The sequence below is a fragment of the Pogona vitticeps genome, chromosome 7 (assembly GCF_051106095.1).
Source record: "Pogona vitticeps strain Pit_001003342236 chromosome 7, PviZW2.1, whole genome shotgun sequence".
Lineage (NCBI taxonomy): Eukaryota > Metazoa > Chordata > Lepidosauria > Squamata > Agamidae > Pogona > Pogona vitticeps.
Genome location: NC_135789.1, coordinates 29,191,427 through 29,214,875, shown reverse-complemented (window position 1 = coordinate 29,214,875; position 23,449 = coordinate 29,191,427). Strand labels below are relative to the sequence as shown.

The 23,449-nt window shown below is 46.2% G+C and overlaps 1 protein-coding gene across 5 annotated transcripts in view; it reads left to right on the top strand.

The window, feature by feature from the left end:
* The window catches only part of AATF (apoptosis antagonizing transcription factor), a 95,039-nt gene that overhangs the window by 50,344 nt on the left and 21,246 nt on the right, over positions 1 to 23,449 (top strand). For 2 of the 5 annotated variants that reach the window (XR_012080709.2, XR_012080710.2), the window contains exon 12: positions 15,797 to 15,911. The exons of 2 other annotated variants lie outside the window; for them this stretch is intronic. Coding sequence is in view for 1 of the 3 variants with exons in the window: in XM_020786940.3 (XP_020642599.3) it covers positions 15,797 to 15,860 (64 nt within the window). In the remaining 2 variants the exon portion in view is untranslated. Of the gene's footprint in view, positions 1 to 15,796; positions 17,329 to 23,449 lie in introns of those variants that run through there. One more of the 5 variants, XM_020786940.3, reaches the window with a different exon arrangement.

The following is a 23,449-nucleotide window of genomic DNA, read 5'->3' as shown; positions in this document are numbered from 1 at the left end:
TAAAATAAAGTAACCTGCATTAGACATCAAGTGACTTCAGGAAGTTCAATGCATTGGGAGCCATTTTATGCAAGATCCGGTTCTTATGGACTGGGTTTCATGACCTGTCTTGTTGCCAGCTGATCTTACCTGACTATTTTTGGACTTTGCTTCTTTTTCTGAGCAGTTTGCATGTAATTGGATTCCAGTCGTTTGTCTTCTAAACGAGTGATTCTCCACTGGCAGCACGGGGGGGGGGAGGGATCATGTAACACTGGTGGGACACAGAAAGTGGGGTGCAGAATTTTCATAACAATTACCACTGATAATAGCATGATGATAATCTACTGCAAGGTAGCTGTTTTAGTCTGTTTCAGCCCATGTAGCAAAAATAAAAAAATAAGATTTGGGGCACTTTAGAATCTACAAAAAATAAATAAATAATAAAATAACCAGTGTTTGTATTTCAGTGTGAACTTTTGTGGATCACAGCCTTCTTTAGATACAAGACTATGGAAGTGTCCAAGGAAGCAGATTCTGTTCTGCAGAAGCTCACACAGAAATAAATCATTTTTTAAAATAGTGTGATTGGCGGTTTGCTTGATATAGAAAGTTAAGACCCATTGTTCTATGCTAGCGGTTGTCAGCCTTCTCAGGTGTGACTTAACAGTTGTGTGCAATTAGCAATACAGGGCTTTGTGCCAGTTATTTACATGTCCCATTGCACCCTATCTTTTCCTTCAGGGTTCTTGAATAGTGGTGTGTTTAGGCAATTTAGACTCTGAGCTCAATGATGTTGTGTGTGTGGGTTCTGCATTTTAGACTGCTCCATGTATCATTTGGCTTCAAAACGTGGCGAGCTCCTAACCCTCTTGGCTTTTGTGTGCCTAGCCTTCCCTAACAGCAATGGCCTTCCAAAACTCTCTCAAAAGGAGCTGGTGGTGTGTGGCTGTATGTGCACCATCCACCAGCAAGAGGTCAAGATTCTGGGATCCTGAGTCCTGCCCTTCTGGCGCCGACCGTTGAGTCATGCCTTCCTTGATCCTTCCAAGACTAACCTCCGTGGACTTGATCCTGAAGCTGTTCCCCCTTCTCCGCCCCACCCCGGACTAGCCTGTGAGCATATCCTGAAGCCGCAGAAGAAGACCGAGCTGCAGATGGAAGCAAGCCTTTGCCGTACCTTGGCGGGAACTCTTCCGTTATGGAAATGCCCTTTCCCCATTTTCAAAATAATAAAATAAAATAAAACCCAGCCTCTTAAGACTGGCAGGGTGATTTCTCGTCTTTCCCCGGCAAGACTATTTGTCACTTCTTGCAGAGAATCAGTTACAAAACAGTCAAGCTATGAAAGGGGAAATCAGCCCAGGCAGGTGGAATATTACAGAAAGTGGCCCATATTTTTTTTTTTTTAAAAAATCCATTATTACTCTCCTCCCTGCTTTCTTGGAGAAATCCTTCTAAATCTTGCTCTTCCTCTCAGTTGGAGGAGTGCCATTAGAGGTCACTTGGGTTTTTTTAATTATTATTATTTAAAGTGAAGGGGTGAAAACACCTTTTCACATCTCATCTGCAGAGGACTTCCTTTTTGGAAAGAGGAAAGGAGGACTCCCTAGAAATCTTTACATCAAGAGTTTGCTGCTCGTGGCAGAGGTCTGTCACTTGCTGCTTAATGTATGGCCAGAGCTTTGCCCACATTTGCTGGTGTGTGTGTGTCTGTGTGTCTTCTCTCCCTTTTCTGCAGCCTCAGTAGTTAACTGAAGGTGAGAATGCCACCTAGTGTTCACTTTTTCCTATTTTTAAAAGCCACAGAGAAGGATTACGCTTGCAAGGGGAAAAAAAGAGGAAGGCCAGTAGCTCAGAGATCTTGTGTGTGTTGGGCTACCTTGTTTACACTTTTCTTTGGTATCAGAGCAGCTCAGTATTTCAGAATTCCTGCTGCTCCACTATTTGGGTTCATGGGGCATGGACAAAGAAGTGCCTTTGTCTCTCCAAAACACATTTCTACAGTGCTAGGAACTAGATGCCTGTAATACCTCCCAAAAAATAATGTTCTACAACTATGGGAGCAGAGGATTTGCCCAACAAATCATATTTTTTTTGATAGTATTTGCAGTGGCGGGGTAGCCTTGGTGCATCCTAGGGCCCAAAATTTAGCCCTGAGGCTCCTGGCCTCTTCCAGCCATGCTAACACCTGCGAAAGGCTGCATTCTATGGTGTGGAATAGCCAGGCAAAGGGAAATAGCACTGACTTGCACAGTTCATCTGCATTTTTTTCCCTATTCTGCCTAACGTGTGGTGCTTCTACTTATAAAGGAAACACAATGAAGTTCCTTCTTATGTTGCCCCTTGAAATGGTTCTGAATACCTTGTGAGAGGGGTCCCAGGCATGGCCATATTCTTTCATGGTGACTCCTTAAGAAGCTTAGACTCCTAGAAACCTGAATTATGCCATTAGTGCTCTAGGGTCACCCCTCCCGCGAGTGCTGCTTCATAGTTGTGATACATGCCTACATAACCAGACTGTTACATATATTCCTTTGCAGAGAGAGTGGGAAATGCTGGATCATGCCCCAAAACAGGTCCACTTCAGGAAGAGCCAAAACCATTCCTGGGTGGCGAAGGATAGTTTCCACCTTGGATCCTCTTTTCATGAAACAGAAACAAAGTGAAATGAAATACATAGCATTTCCACAAAGTCTCCACATCTGCTTCCCTGTTTGGCTGTTGTTAAATTTTAGGCTTGCAGCAACAGCAGGGCAAATGATAAAAGTTAAAAATCGCTATGAAATAGTGTAGAACAGCAGGAAAAAGCTCACCTTGACCCAGCATTCATAATCGCCGGAGAAGGAAGAGAGTTTTGCATTCCGCTTGTGGCATGTAGCATTTTTAATGCACTTTACACCCTGCCTTATCATATAACTTTTCAAGAGGCATCAAAAACGGCAAACAAATGAGACGCCACACTGTGAAACAAAAGCAGCAATTAAAATGGCTGTTAAAAAATATGTAAAACTGCAAGGGAGCAAGCACAATATCGGAAATCTGTAATCTCTTTTTTTGTGTGTGCTTCTGCTGTCAACAGAGCTTCGAATTGAGCCTTTGAACCCCAAAGCGTCGTGGTAAATTTTACACAAGGTTCTCCCATGTCACCCATTCCATCTAGAGGTCCAGTCTCGTGACTACCAGAGGTACATAACGTAGCTTTCCAATGAGACAGAAAGATGGGTTTTGAAACCCAGTTAACATAAAACATTCCCGCCAACCTAGTGGTTCGAAAGCATGCAAATGCAAGTAGATAAATAGGGACCACCTCGGTGGGAAGGTAACAGCATTCCATGTCTAAGTTGCACTGGCCATGTGACCACGGAAAGATTTGTCTTTGGACAAACGCTGACTCTATTGCTTGGAAACAGGGATGAGCACCACCCCCTAGAGTCGAACACGACTGGACAAAAAAATTGTCAAGGGGAACCTTTACCTTTTACCTTTAACATAAAACATGGTGAGATTGATCAAGAAAATTGGGAGAATTTAGACAATTAAGGCCAAAAAAAATGACTGGAGTTTTTTCTAATTAACTACAGTTTCTGTTTCGTCCAAGTTGAGAAGCTATAATTGACCGTTTTGAAACAAGTCAGGCTACCACGTCAATGTCGCGTTGTGGTCTCCTACTGGGCAGATTTAGGTAGAGTTCTCTGCTTGGGCATTAAACTCACTCTGTGATTGTAGGCAAGTCACACCCCTGCACTCAGCCTGAACCTCCCTCACAGGATTATTGTGATGATTCAATGTAGAGGAGGAGAGGTGTGTATTGACCTCATTGGAGGAATCGTGCAATATAAATGTAACTGAAAATTAAATTAGTGAGTAGGATATTAAAATAAGTTCAACTATAGTTTATTAAACTATGGATCTGACCTTTCAGAGAGTTTGACTAGGAACATACTGGCTGGCAACCAGTGGACCTCTTGTGGAATTGATGCCTTGAAAGTGAGCTCAGAGGAGATTCTTAATTTAGTCTGCTCAGTGGCTGTTAGCTCATTCAAGAAGGCCCTGCCTTTGGTTTGCAAATGAGCCTATGTTAATTAGCAAGCTACTCAAAGGAAGAATATGGCATCCTCCTATTTTTTTTTCCAGGTTGCTTCCTTGCCGGCATGGAGCTCCTTGTCTCTAGGAAAAGTTTTTAAACACAAGGCTCGGGTAATCCCACCAAAATGACAAAGAGATTTGTTTAGGTGGGGGAAAGAATTTACTGTAGAAGACAGAGGTTTGAGCAGCTGTTGAATAGTTTCGCCTTCTCTCTCCCTTAAATGTCTTAGCTCCTGAAAGAAAATAGATTTGTAAAACAGTTTATGTTTAATCCATCTGAGTACTCAAAACTAGGGATGGAGATTTTCGGATTTCCGGGATACATGTCCCATAATTACCCATTCTAGGAGTTGCACCTGACTCGCAGATATCTTAATAATAACTGTCTGCCATCAGGTTGAATCTGACTTAAAACGATTCTTTGCAGGATTTTCTAGGTAGAGAATACTCCAAAGAGGTTTACCATTCCATTCATCTGGTGGCATCCGGGGACTGTTTGCGGATATCAAAATGTGGCTCACCTGGGAGAAGAGGCCTCCGCTGGAAAGCACTGAGGCTTAGCTAAGCCTAGCTCTGCCCAAACTTCCTGTTCCTGCCCCAGTGCTAGCTGGGAGCTTTATTTCCAAACAGAAAACGATCACATACCATATTCATTAACAATTAAGTCAGTAACTGGAATATATGTTTAACTCATGGAAGGTTGGGTAGGAGGGGAAATGGATATACTTCATGGAAAAAAACCTGCCACAGTTGACAAAAAATTATAAACTTACCAATAAAAGAAACCCCACCCCACCCCCGTCTAACTCTAGTTGGACATAATCATGGGTGTCAAACAGAGGGACGGTCTGTTCCCTGTGCATGTCAAGAGAGCTTCCCATCCTTGCAGTTGAGTGATCCTTCTCAGTTCTTTTTATTTGTATGTGTTTGTGTGTGTGCATCTGTTCATTACAAGAGGCATCTATACTTATTTTTATTTTTTACACATTCCCCTGGCCAGTTTCCACCTCCCCTCTTTTTCCTACAACCTTGTGCCAAGGCCTTCTTTTCCCTCTGCAGAGGAGATGATGGGCCCACCAGGTCTACCTGAATGCCTTCAGCGTGCCTCGGCACCTGCGCCTCTCCTCCCCCCCTGCTTTTTTTTCCCCAGGAAGGTATAAATAATTAAACCAAGGTATTCACATGTTTTACGGCCAATGGCTCGAGATAACTTTCCCTCTCCCCACCCCCTCCCCTCTGAAACAAGGTTTTATGATAATATAGTAAAAATATTAAATTAGAAAATGCCTCACTAAGGGTGATAAAACCTTACTGCGGTGGAAATAGGTAATTATCTCCAGCTCTGCCTAAAATGACAGTTTAACAGAAATAAAAATGTTACTGCTCATTACTTGCTTTTGTAGGTTGCAATAAAGGGTAAGTTAAACTTTAATTCAGGGGAGACCCCTGTTTCGACCCTACGCCTTCTGCACGCTCTTACCTTGGGAGTCAGTGCTATTAATTACTTGCTGTATAGGTTACTCCTCGGCGTTCGGCTAATTTGTACGCCCTCGGCGTCGAAAGGTGCCTGTCGGGCATACTGTCCAGTTGGCCCAGACCGGCGGCAGCGGCGGGAGTGGAGATTGCTTCCTTTCCTCGTTCCTTGGTATGACAGGCATGGCCGAAGCGTGGTTAAGAAGGCAGGAGGCAGGAAGAAGGGCCCTAAGCGGTTCTGGACTGGGTGCCCTGGGCTTGGCCTTAAGATGTGGGCAGCTGGGGATGCTACGGAATTAAAAAGCTAGCTGCTGGGAAAAGGATGGGAATGCTCCTTACCTGTGCCTGAATCGGAGGAAGGGAAATGGAAAATCAAGAAAATGTGGGTTTCAGGAAGGGGAAGTGAGCAGTTCTCTCTTTACCTGGGATTGACCCAAGAAGCCGGTTACATCTAATTTTTACCCCTGAATAGAGCCGACCCATTGAAATGAAGTGGCTTTATTTTCAGGCCTCTGGCTGTCTATTCTGTCCAGACCCACAACACTTTCTGTTGACGAAGTTGTATGGCATTCATGGCCGACCAGTCCCATTCATTTCAATGGGCCTCGTCTACCTAGGTCTGAGATTCTGTTTCAGCCTCCAAGGTCTTCAGGTGGCCACCTGGCCAGAGCAATGTGTTGGGCAAATGCTCCCCAAATAAAGCAACCCTGGGCCAGCTTTCTCTGTTGCTGCAGTGCCACGGATGAGATCCAAAATTCAGCCTTTACGACGGCCGCACTGCTGCCGTGTCTTAACTAATGGAATTCTTTTCTTCCTCTCTTCTTTTGGAATTTAAGCAAAAACAGTACCACAGCAATCTCGGGAAGAGAACGCATGGTGAGCCTCTTATCGCTCGGTGCCCTCAGAACATAATAGGGTCTACCAGTCGCACCTTCCTCTCAGTGAGTTTCCATGCCAGAGCCATGGTATTGAACTGGGGGGCTCCTGAGCCTGAATCCATTACTTCCCCCCCATTTTAGTTTTTTGCTGGAGAGTCGTGGAGGGCCACAAAAGCAGCCTTGGGAATGGGCTCCGTTTGGTCTGCCCCGTTACTGCTGAAGACGGTTCCCCTTCTCCCATCCGTCTTCCTGGCTGAGCAGAGTCATGAATCAAAGCTTTCGTTTCTGAATCCATCACACTTCCTGTTGTGCCACAAGAGACAGTCCTTGTTTGTTTTCCTTTTGGTTTAATTTATAAAACTTTTTTTGTCACCAAGCGTCAAAGCTGCTTGGAGATCCAGACGCAGAGAGGCTTGAGAACTGGTTGAGTTTCATCCTACAGAGGATCGGAAATAAAACCGGACACAAGCAGCATGACGTAAGCCGGAAACGTATAAGAAGACCAGGTTTGGAAGAAAAAATTAAGGCTGAGGGACTAAGGCAGGTTAGGTTTACCCCTATCACAAGGATCCTCATTGTTGCTGTTTAAGGGTGAGGAGGACCCTCCCCATTAAAAAAAACAACACCTCCCAAGCTTTTTGAGATTTGGGGGGCCTACTGGAGTAAGTGAACATGAATAATTGTGTTAGCTCTGCCCACTTGGGTGCCAAATAATGCCCCTCCAATTCTTGGCTGTTTATATAAATCCATCTGTAGGCAGAATTTATTTATTTATTTAAAACACTTCTACCCTGCCTTGCTCCTGAAAAAGGGCCCAAGGTGCTCACTCCATTCAAAGGAAACATTTAAAGTTAAAACAATAAGTACACACATACTAAAAAGGAATTTAAAAATTCCACAGTAAAAGATGGTCAACAGAAGCAACCTCAAAACAAATTCAAAGGCACAATAAGGTCCAAGAATCTTAATCAAGCACTTAGGCAATCTTATTTAACTGTTTGCTGTGCATGAGGACTAGAAGCTTTACAAGTGGATTCCGGAGAGTTTTGTCAGCACTGGATTGTGGTAAAGAGTCTCCTAGATTTTATAATACCTACTTTGCTTTGCTTTGCTTGCATGTTGCCTGAGCAGGTTTCAAAGAAGTGAACTTTATTCTCAGTCAGTTGTGTTTGTGTGTGTATGCATATACATCACACGCACAAACATGTCATTTCTACATCAGTGCTGGCAGTCCCTTGTTATTGTGTTGTTTTCACACCCAGCCCCTTCCAAGCACTGTGTTACCCTCCGGGGTGGGGGTGGGGGAGAAAAACTAAATTATAGTTCCTCCCTAGCCTGCCTGGTTGAGTCCTCTGTACAGTGCTGTGGTCTCATACATCCAATTAAAATATTCAATCTTGTTCTTTTCCTTGAAAAGCCTTGTCTGGAAAGGGCAAACTTATAGAAAGAAGAAAAACCTCTTTCCCTGGGGAGCTGGAGTCTGGCCCTGGTGCAGTATTTACATATTTCTGAGCCGCAAGAGGGTAGCAAGATGCAAGGCCTCCCCAGCCCTTGGTGTTTATTAATAAAGATTGTTGAATGCATTTTAATTATCTCACAGCCTCTCTTCCCCCTCCCCCCCAATCTGAAGCAGTGAGTGGTGATGATGCTTCCCTCTTCTAAACTGACCTTGAAAAGTTACATTTCTTTCCATGGCCTCCCCCCCCCCAATGGTTAACTCTCTCCCGTTAGTGCTGGAGCACGACACCATCGCTTAAGTGGAGCCTGCCCTGGGAGGCGCTGGAGGCCAGCCTTCCCCAACCTGCCGATCTCCAGATGTGCTGAAGTGGAGCTTCTAACGTGTTCGGAGGGCGCTGAGTTGAGGACGTCTGGTTTAGGATGAGGAGAGAAAAAAGCTCGGGGAGTTGTGCTCCCACCGGAGAGCGTCACATCAACGCTCAAGAGTTTGCCCCAACTCCAGGTCTGTCCTCTGTCAGGAGGACACTCCTTCCCTTAAGCCACTGCTCCCTTTAGTGTGAACCTCCACCCACCATCGGTCATCTGTGGGATGGTTCTTCTCTCCATCAGAGACGCAATGAATGGTGGTCCCAGAACAGAGCCTTCCTCCGTGGTTCTAGAGCAGTGGTTCCCCCAACCTTGGGTCCCCCCAGGTGTTTCTTGGCCTACAGCTCTCAGAAATCTTGCCAAGCAGCTCTAGTCACGAAATTTTCTGAGCGTTGTAGTCCAAGAACATCTGGGGACCCAAGGTTGGGAACGGTTGTTCTAGAGCATCAGATCTTGCTAGGAAATTTATCATTCCCTTGCGCTTGTTAGTCTTTAGACAAGGCGTGGCTGTAATTCCAACGTGTCCCGGATCCACAGAGTTCTTCAACGTGGTTCTCCATGAATTCACACTAGTGGGTTTAGACAGCGCCTGCGCTGGCCTCTCGGAATTTTCTAGAGCTGTAAGAGAAAAGTAACAATGTTTGATGCTACCCTTTACCGCGCATGACCAGCCCGCCAACGGCTCAGTTCCATTTTTCCGCCAGTGAAGTTGGGACCTCTCGTTAGAGCTTCGTGTATTAGTTCGCTTTCCTAGTGAACTAATTTTCTATTTCTGTTACTTGGCTACCCTGACCTACGGAACGCTTCGACAATTCTTTTGCCTGGTGATTTTTTCGGTGAACTCTTACGGTTTCCGACCCTGATTGACTGTCTCCGACCCTGATTGATTCAGGCGGCCTCCGCTGGGGCCTAATAGGCCTTAACGGGCCTCCCGCTGAGGCGCCACGCGCCTTCAGGATTTTTTCAATTATCGTCTATTCAGCCTCTTTCCTCGTTCATTTCGCCGCGCTTCTCCTCTCAGACGATCGGATCCTCTACTCGGTCAGTTATTCCTCTTAGTCTATGCCTCCTAAAGAAAAGCCGTCCCCCAGGAGAGGACCTTTTCGCCTCTGCACAGCGTGTTCCAGAAAACTTCCCTTCCAGGACGGACATTCCCTCTGTTTGTACTGCCTGGGGGAATCGCACGCGGTGTCCCACTGTAGGCATTGTAAACAATTTACAAAGGTCACTCTCAAGGCGCGCCAGCAACGCCTAAAATATTTTTTGTGGAAACAGACTTTGTCCGCTTCCCAACCTTCTCAAATGGAGGCTATACCCTCTACCTCCTCCGTGCGCTCCGAAGTAAAAGTCGTCTCGGCGCCGGAATCATCTAAGGGAAAGGGACCTAAGCAGTCTTCGAAAGACAAGCCTAAGAAAAGGAAGACCCCGTCAGCTCTTACCTCCGCATCGGTCTCCCTCTTTTCATCGGCCGAGTCCTCGGTCCCACCGGTGTCGGAACATCTGAAAAAGAAAAAGGTGTCGACAAAGTCAACATCGAGGGCTAAAGACCTTACTCTCGTCGTCCCATCTTGCTCGACGTCATTGCCTTCTCCTATTCTTGAGGATTCTTCTCGGGACCGAGAATCGGCTTCGGACTTGGCTCCCTCGTTGCCTCCTCATCAAGAACCACCCCCCGTTGTCGAGAAGTCGCCGACAACGAGCCACTTGGAGAAGATAGTGGCTGATTTGCCGGGCGTCCCTCGAAGCCCCATCCTAACCGGGCTAGGGGCAGGATCCCGATCCTCCACACCGGGATCCCAAGGCTCCAGGTCTCCATCCACACCAGTGAGACCTGCTAAGCCTGTTCCGGCCCCCTCTCCTCGGCTTCCAGCATCCGAGTTAGAGGAGGAGCCAGCGCCTAAGAAGCCCCGGCGCCACCGCAAACGTAAACGCGGTTCTGGTGCCGATAGGCATAAGAAACACCGACATCGGGACTACTCCTCCTCCGACTCCGATGATAGCAGGGATAGGAAGAGGTCCCGTCGTCGGCGTCGTAGACGAGACTATTCCACCGAGTCCTCGTCTTCGACTTCACGCGATCGGCGTCGACGTCGGAAGAGGTCTCGATATACTTCTTCTTCATCCTCTTCTACTTCGCCGCCTAGGAAAGGTCGACACGGCAAGCGTCCGGTCGTGGACAAACCTGTTCCCTCGGCACCGGCTAAGCCGACTGATCCTCCAGGTCGACCGACGCCGCCTTCTCCTCCGGTGCGCCCGGTGCCTGAACCTGTACCCCAGGCACCTCGACCTCGTAAAGCCTCCAAGGCTAAGGATACTGACTCGCGTCCAAACATTCTCCAGTCTTCTGATGAGGATAGTCAGGACCCCCATACCTCCTCTGAGCAAGAGGATGACAACACTTCTGAGGCTTCTCTGGAATTGCCACCTCCAGAAGAACCCCTGGGTTCAGACGCGGCGGATATCCATCCCTCCTCCCCGTCTGAGGACTTCTCCTCTTACCCTCAGATGGTTTCAAGGATGGCTGCAGCGCTTAAGTTGGAAGTAGAGAAATCCCCCTCACGTGCGGACGACCTGATTTTTGGAGATATCCATTTAGCCAGGTCTCGTCCCGTCAGCCTCTCCTATGTGCCTGAGCTTATGGACCTTCTCAAGGAATATTGGGAACATCCTGCGGAGCCTCCTAATATGTCCAGACGTACTGAGAACATGTACCGGGTGCACGGAGATAACACTTCGTTCCTCCTGAAGCATCCAGCTCCTAATTCCTTGGTGGTAGAGTCTAGTGTTTCCAGACTGCCAGCTAAAGGTCATCCAACTCCAACCACCAAGGAGGGCAAGGACTTGGAGGTCTTGGGTAGACGCCTCTATTCCATGACTACCTTTGCGCTCAGAGCTCTCAATTACTTAGTAGCTATGGGTGCATATCAGAAACAACTATGGGAGAGAGTTTTACCAGCTCTACAAGTAGCTCCAGAAGACATCAGGCAGACTTGTCTCAACGCCCACGCAGAGGCCTTGACCGTATCCAAACACCAACGCTTAGCCTCTCGCCATGTAGCTGATGCCAATGCAAGAAACCTGGCATCCATTGTTACTTTGAGGAGACATGCCTGGCTACGCTCCGCTAACATTATGGAGGACATCAAGGCTAGGATCAAGAATCTACCCTTTGATGCCACAGGGTTATTCAATGGCTCTACTGATGAGAACCTTGAAAGCTTGCATAAAAGCAAAAAGACAGCGAAATCCTATGCAGTGCAGCAGCAATCTAAGACCTCCAAATTTCAGTGGAGGCCTAGATCCCAGCAACAACACTACCAACAACAGGCCTACCAACAACCTGGTCCTTCAACTTACCGCTCATTCCGCCCTCAAGCAGCCCCACGTTCTTCTCAGGCTTCTTCATCGGCTTCCAGCTTCAAGCCTCAGGCCTACAAGCGTCAGTCTTTCAAACCTGGGGGGAAAAGGTCAAAACAATATCTTTGACTTTCATCATCCCATCCGGTCCATCAGGTCACGCACAAGACTTTCTCCTTACCTTCTGAACTGGAACAGGATTACCCAAGACACCTGGGTCTTGAACATTATAAGCTCCGGCTACCGCCTGGAGTTTATAGAGTTACCTCCTCTAGGCTGGATCAAGCCTACCTCGTTCGATCCCATCCTAGAGGACGAGATTCTCACCCTTCTGGAGAAGCAGGCCATCCAGGTGGTACCTCAGCGAGACATCCTGAACGGGTTTTACTCCCGGTACTTCACTGTTCCGAAGAAGGGCGGTGGTCTGCGTCCCATACTAGATCTGAGGGACCTCAATTCTTACCTCAGGCCTCGTCGCTTCAGGATGGTCACTTTAGAGGGGATCCTTCACCTGTTGAAAAAAGGAGACTGGTTTGTGGTGGTGGACCTCAAGGATGCCTACTTTCACGTGACGATACACCGGAAATTCAGAAAGTATCTCCGTCTCATGTTCAAGGACACGGTATACCAATTCGTGGCTCTTCCTTTCGGTCTAGCCTCGGCACCGAGGACCTTTACCAAATGTATGGCCCCGGTGGCGGCTTACCTGAGGTTGCAGGGCATCCAAATTTACCCGTACATCGACGATTGGCTCATCGTCTCCAGATCCAAAGCAAGGGCATATCGGGACACTCGCTATGTCCTCAACACTCTTCAAGCCTTGGGTCTGTCCATCAATTACGAGAAGTCTCATCTAAAGCCCTCCCAAACGATGGACTACATAGGAGCACGTCTCGATGCAGTGCAAGCCCGCATGTTCCTGCCTCTAGAGCGCATCCACAAAATCATAAAAGCAGTGCACAAGTTCAAACCACGACGCACGGTGTCGGCCAGGCTAGCTCAACATCTGCTTGGCCTCATGGCATCGACAACAGCCACCTTGTCTCATGCACGGTTAAAGATGCGCTCCCTACAGATTTGGCTCCTCACCCTGTTCGATCCAGAGACAGACAGCCAAAGAAAGCGTCTCAGGGTCACACCAGAACTGGCAAGTCAACTTCAGTGGTGGACATTCCTTCCCCATCTCTTGGTCGGCAGACCTTTCCGACCCATTCTACTTACCAGGCAGGTCACCACAGATGCGAGCCCGACGGGTTGGGGAGCCCACTGCGAGGGTCATCGGATCAATGCCCTCTGGACCGCAGAGGAATCGACACTGCACATCAACCATTTGGAGATGTTGGCGGTCATAAAAGCCCTCAGGGCTTTTCTTCCCTTGGTGAAGGGCAGGGCCATACAACTAGTCACGGACAACACCACCACGATGTTCTACGTGAACAAGCAGGGAGGCACAAGATCAAAGTCCCTTCTGTTCCTCACTGTTCAGCTGTGGGAGTGGTGCTACCAGCAACACATCTTTCCGGTAGCCATCCACATTGCTACAACAGACAATCAGCTGGCGGACGACTTGAGTCGCCGCTCTGCTCAGACCCACGAGTGGGAATTAGATCAGCAGGTGTTCCTCAAACTTTGTCGGATGTGGGGTCGACCTCGAGTAGACGTGTTTGCGACCCTCAGCAACAAGAAGTGTCTGCATTACGCTTCTCGGGCCGGGAGAGGACAGGACTCCCTCGGGGATGCTTTTATGATCCCTTGGGCCGTGGGACTGGTCTACCTGTTCCCTCCGCTACCTCTTCTGCAGAGAACTATCATCAGGGCCCTGCGGATGAAAGTAGAGGCAATCTTGATCGCCCCTTGGTGGCCACGTCGACCGTGGTTCTCCACACTATTTCAGAGTGCAGTGGACTACATGACACTACCATTGCATCCACATCTTCTCACTCTGGACGACGGGAAGATTCTGCATCCCGACCTGGAGACCCTCCATCTGACAGCGTGGAGGATTTCCCATCACTAATTGAAGTCATTGATAAAGCTCGTAAACCAGCAACAAAGTTGCTTTATCAATACAAATGGCGAAATTTTCTGAAGTTTGCTAAGGAACGCAACCTACAGTCGTCCCCAGTGTCCTTGTCTACTCTCCTGCTCTACCTCAGACATCTTTTTGATTTTGGGCTGTCCAAATCTACCCTAAAGGTTTACACAGCGGCGATTGTGGCCTTTCAACCTCAGGGTTCTGAGTCATCTCGCTGGTTTTCGCACCCAACGCTCAAGGCCTTCCTCAAGGGTTTAAGCAACATGAGACCACCGTTGAAGAAACCAGTGCCTCAATGGTCTTTGCAGACTGTTTTACATAGCCTCACCAGACCTCCCTTTGAGCCTATGGCCTCTTGTGACCTTAAGTTCCTGTCATTCAAAACATTGTTCCTAGTGGCCATCACTTCGGCTAGGAGGGCGAGCGAACTCGCAGCTTTGCGTGCGGATTCTCCCTATCTGCAGTTTTACAAGGATAAAGTTGTTTTGCATCCTGATGTTTCCTTCCTCCCTAAGGTGGTTTCTGAGTTCCACGTTAACCAGCCTTTGGTTTTACCAACATTGTTTCCTGAAGCAGTGACAGATGTTGAGCGCATGCTTCATTCTTTGGACGTTAGAAGGGCACTTGCCTATTATGTTTCAAGGACTAAAGATTTTAGGAAGTCTCCTAGGCTGTTTCTTTGCTTCTATGGTCAGCAAAAGGGTTCAGCTGCTTCGTCGTCCTCTCTTTCTAGATGGTTGGTCTCCGCTATTTCTTTGGCCTATGAACTGCAACACAGACCTATTCCTGAGGGCCTTAAAGCCCATTCAACTAGGGCTGTGGCCACGTCTACAGCTTTGCTACGAGGAGTCGATATTCAAGAAATTTGCAGATCGGCTACCTGGTCTAATGTGTCCACGTTTGTCACGCATTATAAGTTGGACCTTCGGGCCAAGAATGAGACCAAGTTTGGAAGGGCTGTCCTTATGTCATTGCTACAATGACGGCCCACCATCCAGTAAGTTTGCTTGCTAGTCACCCACTAGTGTGGATTCATGGAGAACCACGTTGAAGAAGGACAGGTTACTTACCTGTAAACATGGTTCTTCAAGTGGATTCTCCATGAATACACACGTCCCGCCCGGCCTCCCCACATGTCCGTCATTGGAATCGAGTCCCAACTCTTCTTTGTGGCGGGCATATGGAACTGAGCCGTTGGCGGGCTGGTCATGCGCGGTAAAGGGTAGCATCAAACATTGTTACTTTTCTCTTACAGCTCTAGAAAATTCCGAGAGGCCAGCGCAGGCGCTGTCTAAACCCACTAGTGTGTATTCATGGAGAATCCACTTGAAGAACCATGTTTACAGGTAAGTAACCTGTCCTTCTAGAGCATCAGATCTTGCTAGGAAATTTATCATTCCCTTGCGCTTGTTAGTCTTTAGACAAGGCGTGGCTGTAATTCCAACGTGTCCCGGATCCACAGAGTTAATAATTCTGTGCTCACTGCTGGTTACTCCTGTTTGTCTTCTTACCCTTGTCTCATTTTAATTGATCCATGACATCAGCTATAGTTCATACAATAACATGTGACTTTTGCAAGTTCTTTAGTGGTTCTCAGGTGGGTCAAAAAGAAAATGTAAAATATATATATTTGAGGTGCTCGCACGACCCTGATTATCTTAGTTGCTCTCTCCAGATGACCTGAAGACGTTGTGGGATGCAGCGCATGAAAGCTCGTGCCAAATGAAACCACAGTCCCTTAAAGGGGAGCAAAGTTCAGCCATTGAGGAATGGCTTTTGAAGCTCTCCTAATGATTTGATCTCTGCATCAATTTTAGTCATCAGAGAAGCACACAAGAAGGTGTTTTTTGAGGGGCTGGTCTCTCTCGGCTTGACATTATTGAAATCCGGCCACGGCAGTCTTGTCAAATTTCACACTTCAGTATCTTCTGGAAACCTCCGGCCTGTCGTAGAAGCTGACCTTTGCGACCTGATGAGCTTAAGTCAAAAAGCGGGGAGCTGTTCTAGGGAAACATTCTCCCTTTCCTGATCTGTTCAGGGCCTCTATTCTGTTCAACTCATTTTCATTCTCTTGTTACCTCCTAGAGCTTTTGGGAGCCACGTACTCTTCTGAGTTGAAATCAATAAAACCTTTTTCTCTTCTCTCCCCTTCTCCCACCAGGACGGAGCTTTATCGGTCCCTCTTTGGCAAACAGACACCCCTGGAAGGAGGAGACCATCCTTGATGGTTTGGTATTGTGCGTCCTGGAATCTGGATACAGGTGTCCGAGCAGTGGGTGGGTGTGGTGTGTCCAACCACATTTGTCCACCCTTCTCTGAGCCTTCAAAACCATTCCAACCCCTCTCTTCTGATTGATTCAGCTGGCTTTGGTCCTTCTGGAAATTGTGGTGCAATAACATATGCACGGGGCACACACACACTTTGATCACTGGGGAAACAAGAGTGTGTTGGTTATTTCTGCCCTCAACATCAGCCCAAGCACAAGACGGCCTCAGAGGCTCTTTGCCCTTACCTTCACAGTGTCAGTGTTTGTGGCTTATATTGATTGCGTTGGATACTGTGTCCTTGTGTTGTTGTTAATACACACCGCCTGTGTGTCTCCCTCTTCTTGAGTTTGTATTTATTGCTTGTTTATTTGAGATGTTTATGTTGGTTGTTTGAGTTTTGTTGCATTGTGGTGTTGTAAACCGCTTAGAGGCTTTGCACTAAGTTAGCGGTATACAAATGTAAGAAGTAAACAAACTAGCCCAGAAAGTTGGTGACCTCCCAGATTCGTCTAGCCGGCTTGAGACTGGCTTAGCCATCTGTCCTTTTGAGGTCAGTAAACTGAGTACCCAACTTGGTGGGGGTGGGGGTGGGGGGCAACATGTAGCCTGCATAATTAAACTGTATATTGTAAACTGCCCAGAGAGTGCTTTCAGTGCTATGGGGCAGCATGTAGGCAGTGCACTTTTTCAGAATCCAATGCTGTCTGTCGCTGGGCCTAATCCAGAAAATAGAATGAAGAAATCATAACAAGAAATGGTTGTATATGTTAAAACAATTTCAAGTTTCAGACTGCTGTATTTTTTAGAAGACTTGTAGTCCACCCTCTGAGCAATGGTTCCAAGGCTATCTAAAACAAGAAGCCACAACCTTCTGTATACCTATGTCCCCCCCACACACTTAATCTTGCAACCTATAGATTCTTAAGAGTTCTCTCCCCCCCCCCCCCGTTCAGTTAAAAGAGATGTAATTATTTTTGCTGATGGGGATTCACGGAGGCCTCTTCTGTCCCTCTCACCATAAGGGGATGTTTCCTTGCAGAGGTGAGCCCTGGTGTAAATCTAGCCAAGGGAAAGATGATTCACTTGTTTTTATTCAGAAGGTCAAAAAGCTGGAAATTAAATCCTCATAAAGTGGATTTATTAGCCTGCTGTGATCAATCTCCAATGGAGATTATCTTGCATAAATAATATGTGCATATGTATCTAGTAATACAACATTCATATTGATTATTTTAGCTTCCTCATCTCTCCTGAAAAAGGAATAAAATAGTTTCATGAGTAACCTCCATAAATGTCTGAATGGCCTTAAATGTCATGGGGAGATGTTGTGTGTCTTTCTGAGGGTCAAAATGTGTATGTATGAAAAGAAACATGTTTAAAATGAAAGTTGTGTTGTCAAGGGTTACTAAAGAAATATACTGCGAAGGGGTTTGACTTACACACATGTGCTAAGTTTACAGTGCAGACCATTGGCATTACTTGATGGACAAAGCATTAATTTTTTTTCTAAATGAGTCCCAGCCTGCTGGTATCTCTCATCAAGACAGCGCCTTCCCTGTGGCTGCTTCCAAGTTCTGAATCTCCCTTCCCATTGTAACATTTTATATTTTTGTCTGTGCTGGTCTTTAATCTTGTTGTGAGCTGCCTTAAACCCCCTAGTATTGGAAGGAAGATGAGCCAGACGTAATAAGCACGGCCGTAGAACAGGTCATGTTCAATGGTCCCATCAAGAAGGCAAAGAGAGTTACAAAGTCTGATTTTCAGCCCTTTCTGCGTTTCCTCCTCCGTTCCACCCCTTTATTTGAATCCGTGGGAACCTCAGAAGTCCACGTGTCAATTTTTTTTCTCGGTGTAGCCCGGTACCACGGATATCATTCACTTCTGAGGTTAAAAGAGGGAGTTGTTTACCTCTTGTGATCCTAACCTTCACCCAAACTTGAGAAGAGGGAAGGGAGCTGCTAACCAATTAAAGACCTTTCAATAAACTGCCTGGCTAATTAATTAAACCATTCCTTCTGATGTACAATTTACATGTTATATCACCTTTAAAAAAATCCTTGAATGAAAGTAGCATTTTCTTTACTGTGAGAAACCTACAAAGATCCATAGGAAAAAAGAGGTGGCGGCTGATCCTTACCCCTTCTTACGCATTGTTTTGAGAGGCCGGGGTAAGCCCTCTGAGTTCAGGATCCAAACAGATTTCATCAAGCGGTGAGTGCCTTTTGAAAGTGGGACAAGATTTGAAACGGGGTCATATTTTAAGATTTTATAATGTCACGTGTTTTATTTTGCAATATTTATTAACATTGCAAATGCGTCTTGAGCTTCTGGGACTGAGAAGGACATGAACAAGTAGATTCTCTGTGTGTCCTGCTTTTAAATATAACCAGGTGCTCCTTTCTGTTCCACTTTAGGGCTACTCTGATTCCTTTTTACTCAGTTCGTTACTCAATTTAAGCAGGTACTTGAATGTTTCCTTCCTGCTGGATGTGTAGCGACCCTAATGGCTGATCCCTTGAAATCTAGCTGAGTCCTATAAGATTTCTTCCGAGACTGCCATAAGGATTTTTATAAGCATAAGGACTAGAAAGTTGACTAAATTACCGTATTTTTCGCTCCATAAGACGCACCTTTCCATAAGACGCACCAATTTTTTAGGGGAAGAAAACAGGAAAATATAATCTGTTTTCTTCGCTCCATAAGACACACAGACTTTTCACCCCCCTGTTTTGTGGGGGAAAAGTGTCTTATGGTGCAAAAAATACGGTACCTTTGTTGAGTTTTTTGCCTTTTTTCCCTGATGTAAAGTAAGGCAATGTTAGCACAAAACTGAATTGTGTCCTCTAGTGTCTCAGTTAGTTTGGCTCAGTGTGATTCTGCAATATCTGTAGGCAAAGATGTTAACTCAGGTGGTGGTGGTGGTGGTAGTGGTGGTTAATGATGATGATGCGTATGCCTCAAAGCTGTGGTTAGGAAAAGTAATAAAAATTTGAATGCTGTCTGTGTGGACTCTCTGAGCGGTGGCAGGAGGACTGTTATCCCCAGCAGAAAATCGAAGGTCCCCCACCCCACCCCCTCCGGGGTGTAGAAAGTATCTGTGTCAAGGTGAGTATTGACTTTTGTCTTGGAAAATGTATGTAGCCTGGATGAATAAATCTTTATGTGCATTTGCAGCAAAGCTAGAGTCGTAGATCTTAGAGAGCGCATTGATTTTTTTTCCTCCCTCCCCTTTTCTTCCTCCAGTCTCTCCCACCTTCACAAGTCTCCCAGTCCACGGCTTTCTGGTGGGTCAGAGTAAGGGTCACTTCTTTTTAAAATGTCACAGTTGACCCCCTTCTGGTGCACCATTCCAGGACACACACACACACACAGATCTTGGTGACCTACCCTTTCATTCTGCAAGGGTTCTTTTGTTCTGTTGTGTTTTGAAAGGATCATGTCATTGTTTCTGACAATGCAGTGTTTCAACAATTTGAACTGAGATGGGGTGAAATAAGGTTGCAATCTAGCTCTTTGGGGAGGGGGGAGAGTCTCAAAATTTCTCTGTTGCTGGGTGGAAAAGGATGCTTCAGCTTCACACTGAACTGTTGAATCTTGAAGGTTGAACACGAGGAAAGCAGCAGTTCTGTGGATGCTGGGAATCAATAGTTGAGTCAGGTTTTGGCCTTCGTTGCTTCTTCTGGGCCTCCTGGAGGAATTGAATGGGCCACTTTGGGACCCAGGATACTGACAACTAGCTTGGTCTCAGGGATTGGAAATCTCAGGCCCTGGGTCTGAATCTGACCTTTCTGGAGCCTTAGTCGGTTCCCTTCCACTTCGTCAAAGGATGGCACCTCCACCCCTATTAGACCTTCATTAGATACTACCACCACCAATTCTCCTGTTCTAACAGATAGAAATGTCTCATCTAAGGTAAAATATGCTGGCATAGCTTAAGCTAAACCTCTCAGCTAAAATATGCTGGAATTTTTAAAAATCCCATTCGTTCACCTTTGGTCCTGCCACCACCACCCACCGCCCCCAAAGATGGTCTCTAATAACTTCTGTGGGATGGCCTACAGCCCTTGGAGAACCACGTCTACAAATGAATAAATGTTGTCCATGCTAAGCAGAACAGAGTTGGGGGGGGGATGCATCTAGAATGATGGCTTAATGGGGTTTTTTGTTTTTTGTTTTTTTTAAGCAGGCCGTACTCGAGGATAAATGTGGCTCTCCAGATATTAGTTGAACTGCAGTTTCCAATGTCTTTTACCCTTAGCCGTGGTGACTACAGCAGTTCAACGACATCTGGGAGGCCACACATTTCTGACAACTGTTCTAGACCCCTGTGGCCATCTCTTAATAGATGCAACCTGTGAGTGCCAGATAGAAATCCCATGGCTTCTGAATTTGGCCTTTGATATAGTTCTTATTACGGTCCTGCCATGAACACGGGCTTAGAATTTCTCAGGATGTTTATAATTGATTTTCCCGCCATGTTTTGAAGGCTAATTGATATTACAAATTAAATAGTAATAATAATAAATATACTATATTAAAAAAAAGAAACCACAGTGTGTACACAGTAGATAATGAAGTAGAGCTGTCAACCAATTAAAGAATTTTTAGTTGATTAATTGCCTTCCTTTTAACTAGTGAATTGATTTACTGAATCAATTAAATTTGAGACATTTGCATATTATCACAATCTTAGTTCAGGTGCCTCTCTGAGATATTAAAAGACTGTATGAGATAATGTATAGTTCAATAAGCAAACCCACCACCTAGTGTTAAAGTAATAGAGGACCCACATCTCGGTGGCAGAAGACAGAAATTCTCCATTTCAGTCCCAAAGCATATCTGCTTAAAATGATGTTTTTAGGATGCCCACGCTATTGGTGATGGGGGGGGGGGTATCTGTAACAGAAACTGCTTTGCTACTTGATGGTGGCTCCCTGACTGTGTGGCCCCCTGCCTTGATGCTGTGTGAATGCCTAGGAGGGACCTTTGCATTATCTCCCTCCCCCCCCCAACTTGGGCAAAGTCTGTCTGCTTCCCCATGTGGTTTGATTGGAACCCCCACCTGCACGGCCACGGGGGGGGGGGGAAGCTGGAAGCTGCAACCCGGGAACATCAGAAACGTTACACCCTGCCTGCCCCTGGTGCAGATCTCCCCCCCCCCCCACTGCTTTTAAGGTGCTTGGCTTTTGCTGTAGTTCCGCTGGTTGCCTTTTTTGGACTACCAGCCTGTTTTTTTTAGTGGCTCGAATCCTCCAGTACGCATCCATTCATGCAAATCTGTCATTATATTTTCCGTTGCTTCAAGCTAAGGAGTCAGGGTCAGCTCTGGTTGGCAGCAGCCTTTCAGGCTGGCTTCATTCTGGGGGAGGGGCCAGCGCAGCCCTCTCTGGGTCCAGGGGACTCACAGTTGACCCCACCCCCATCTTCAGTCAACAACCTGCGTTGTAGCCTCAGCCTCCTGGTCTGTCATTCAGGCATTTCCATACTGGCCTACCCTTACAGAGCCCTTATTACGATGATTGTGACATGCATGCTTTGAACACACTCAGAAGTCTTGTATATTATACAGACTGGCTTCTGGTTGCTAAGCGTGGAGCAGTGGTGGGGTTGACAGGGGTTCTTGGCACAGGGTTAGCATCTGTTTGAGGCATATGTGTGTGTGTGGTTTTCTTAAAATTCCCTTTTCTCTTTTTTGACTCCCGCGCCCATTCTGAAGCTGCCTCCTGCTGCTCGCGGGTTTCTTAGCAGGCCTGAATGGATGTTAAAAGGGTACTGTGAAAACACGAAAAGGTTGATAACGCTGGTTTCATATTGTTTGAAGAGATAAGCAGTGGAGAGAGAGAGAATGAAATTCAAAGCCTTAGCAAGGGTACTCTTGAACATTTCACTTATCAGTGTTTAAGCAGGCTTTCGACGCCCCACTTACCTGGGTGGCACAAAACACCAAGGGACCCCCCCCCCCCAAAAAAAGAGAGGCTTCTGATGCAAAGAGAAACAGTTTTATCCACTCACCTGCCTAGTCAGGTCAGACTCTCTTATTCCCTGATTGATGCAAGAAGGGAGCCAGAAATAATATCCAATCCATGTGTTTCCAGAACAGATGGAAGGAAGCCAGCTAGAATACCCATTTGGGGTGTTTTCTCTCTTGTTCACTTGTGGGTGAGAGAAGGAAAGAAAATGAAGAGCAACCCAAATGTGAGCAGGTAACATTTTGTGTGCTCTGCCATTATTTCCAAAGGCTTTTCCTTGCATGTTAATGGAAAAGCTCTGCATCTCTTCTGTCTCTCAGACAAGAATGTGGTCTTGTTCCTCTTTCCCCTGTCATCCGAGACAGATTATGCCTCCTTTTAAATGATAACCAAAAATATTTATACAAGTTCAAAACAAATGTACTTTAAATCCCAAGTGATACAGAACATTGTGCAAAAGAATACGGAATTAGGTCTACGTTACTTGCCATCAAAAGCCTGAGGTTGAGTTGGGAGCCCTGGAGGTAATCCATATTCTCTTCCAGGCAGATCTTTCAGGGGAAATAAATAAACCCACATTCAGCAGCTGGGAGGGCCTCTCTGCTTAACTTCCTTCAAATACAGTTGGATCAAAGCAACATTGTTGGTCTGCAGCTTCCTCAGTTCAAGGGATGAGGGCAACTGTGGTCCAACGGCACCTTTTCATTGAAAAGATTGGGAAATAGGTGATGGAGAAGCCATCAGTCTGACTAGCAACTCCTCAGGGGTTTTGGGCCGGAGAGATAATTCAGGGTTAGGTGGACACGGGAGTCTAACCTCTGAGACTACTTTCTGTCTTCCACCGATGCCAAGGCAGCTGCCATACAAACCCAGCACGACCTCATCATAAACGCTGGAGGGCTTGTACGGTTGTTGTGGAACGTTGTACAGCTACGTTTTGCCCACACATTCATTGTAGTTGGTCTGCCGGGATGTTTCCAGGACAAACTTGAGACTCCTTTATTGCTGTTGGCTGCCTTCTGCCTTGGGCAATCTTAGTGTGCAAAGGTTTAAGCGATATATATTCAAAAAGAGCATCAAGAGAACAGGCTTACTACAAATATTTTTCTTAATGCCATCAATTAACAGCTAGTCCAAATTTCTTGACAAAATTTAAATTATTTAGCTGTTTGTAATACCGTTATTAATTAGCTTTTGTAAAAAAACACAACACACAAGAAACTATTGCCCTTAAAACCGAAGTGAGTGGGTGAGAATGCAAGGTGAATGTAGAAGAAATGACCCCCACCCGACTAAAAAAATAATAATAAAATAGCACAGAATTTCAGCTTTCAGACAAACAACTTCATTTACAAGTGTGGCTCTAATTAGCTTCTGAATTAGTAAAGCGGATTCTCCCCCCCCCCCCCAGATCGGCAAAAGCCCTGAGGGAAGCTGTGGAATAGAGAGAATCGCATTTCCAATTATTTTGTTGAATTGCTAATTTAGTTATTGTGCCTGGTGTAATTGTGATGGGTATTGGGTGTGCAATTCAATTTGTTTTAAATATTTGTGGGAAGGCTGATCGGTAATAGAGC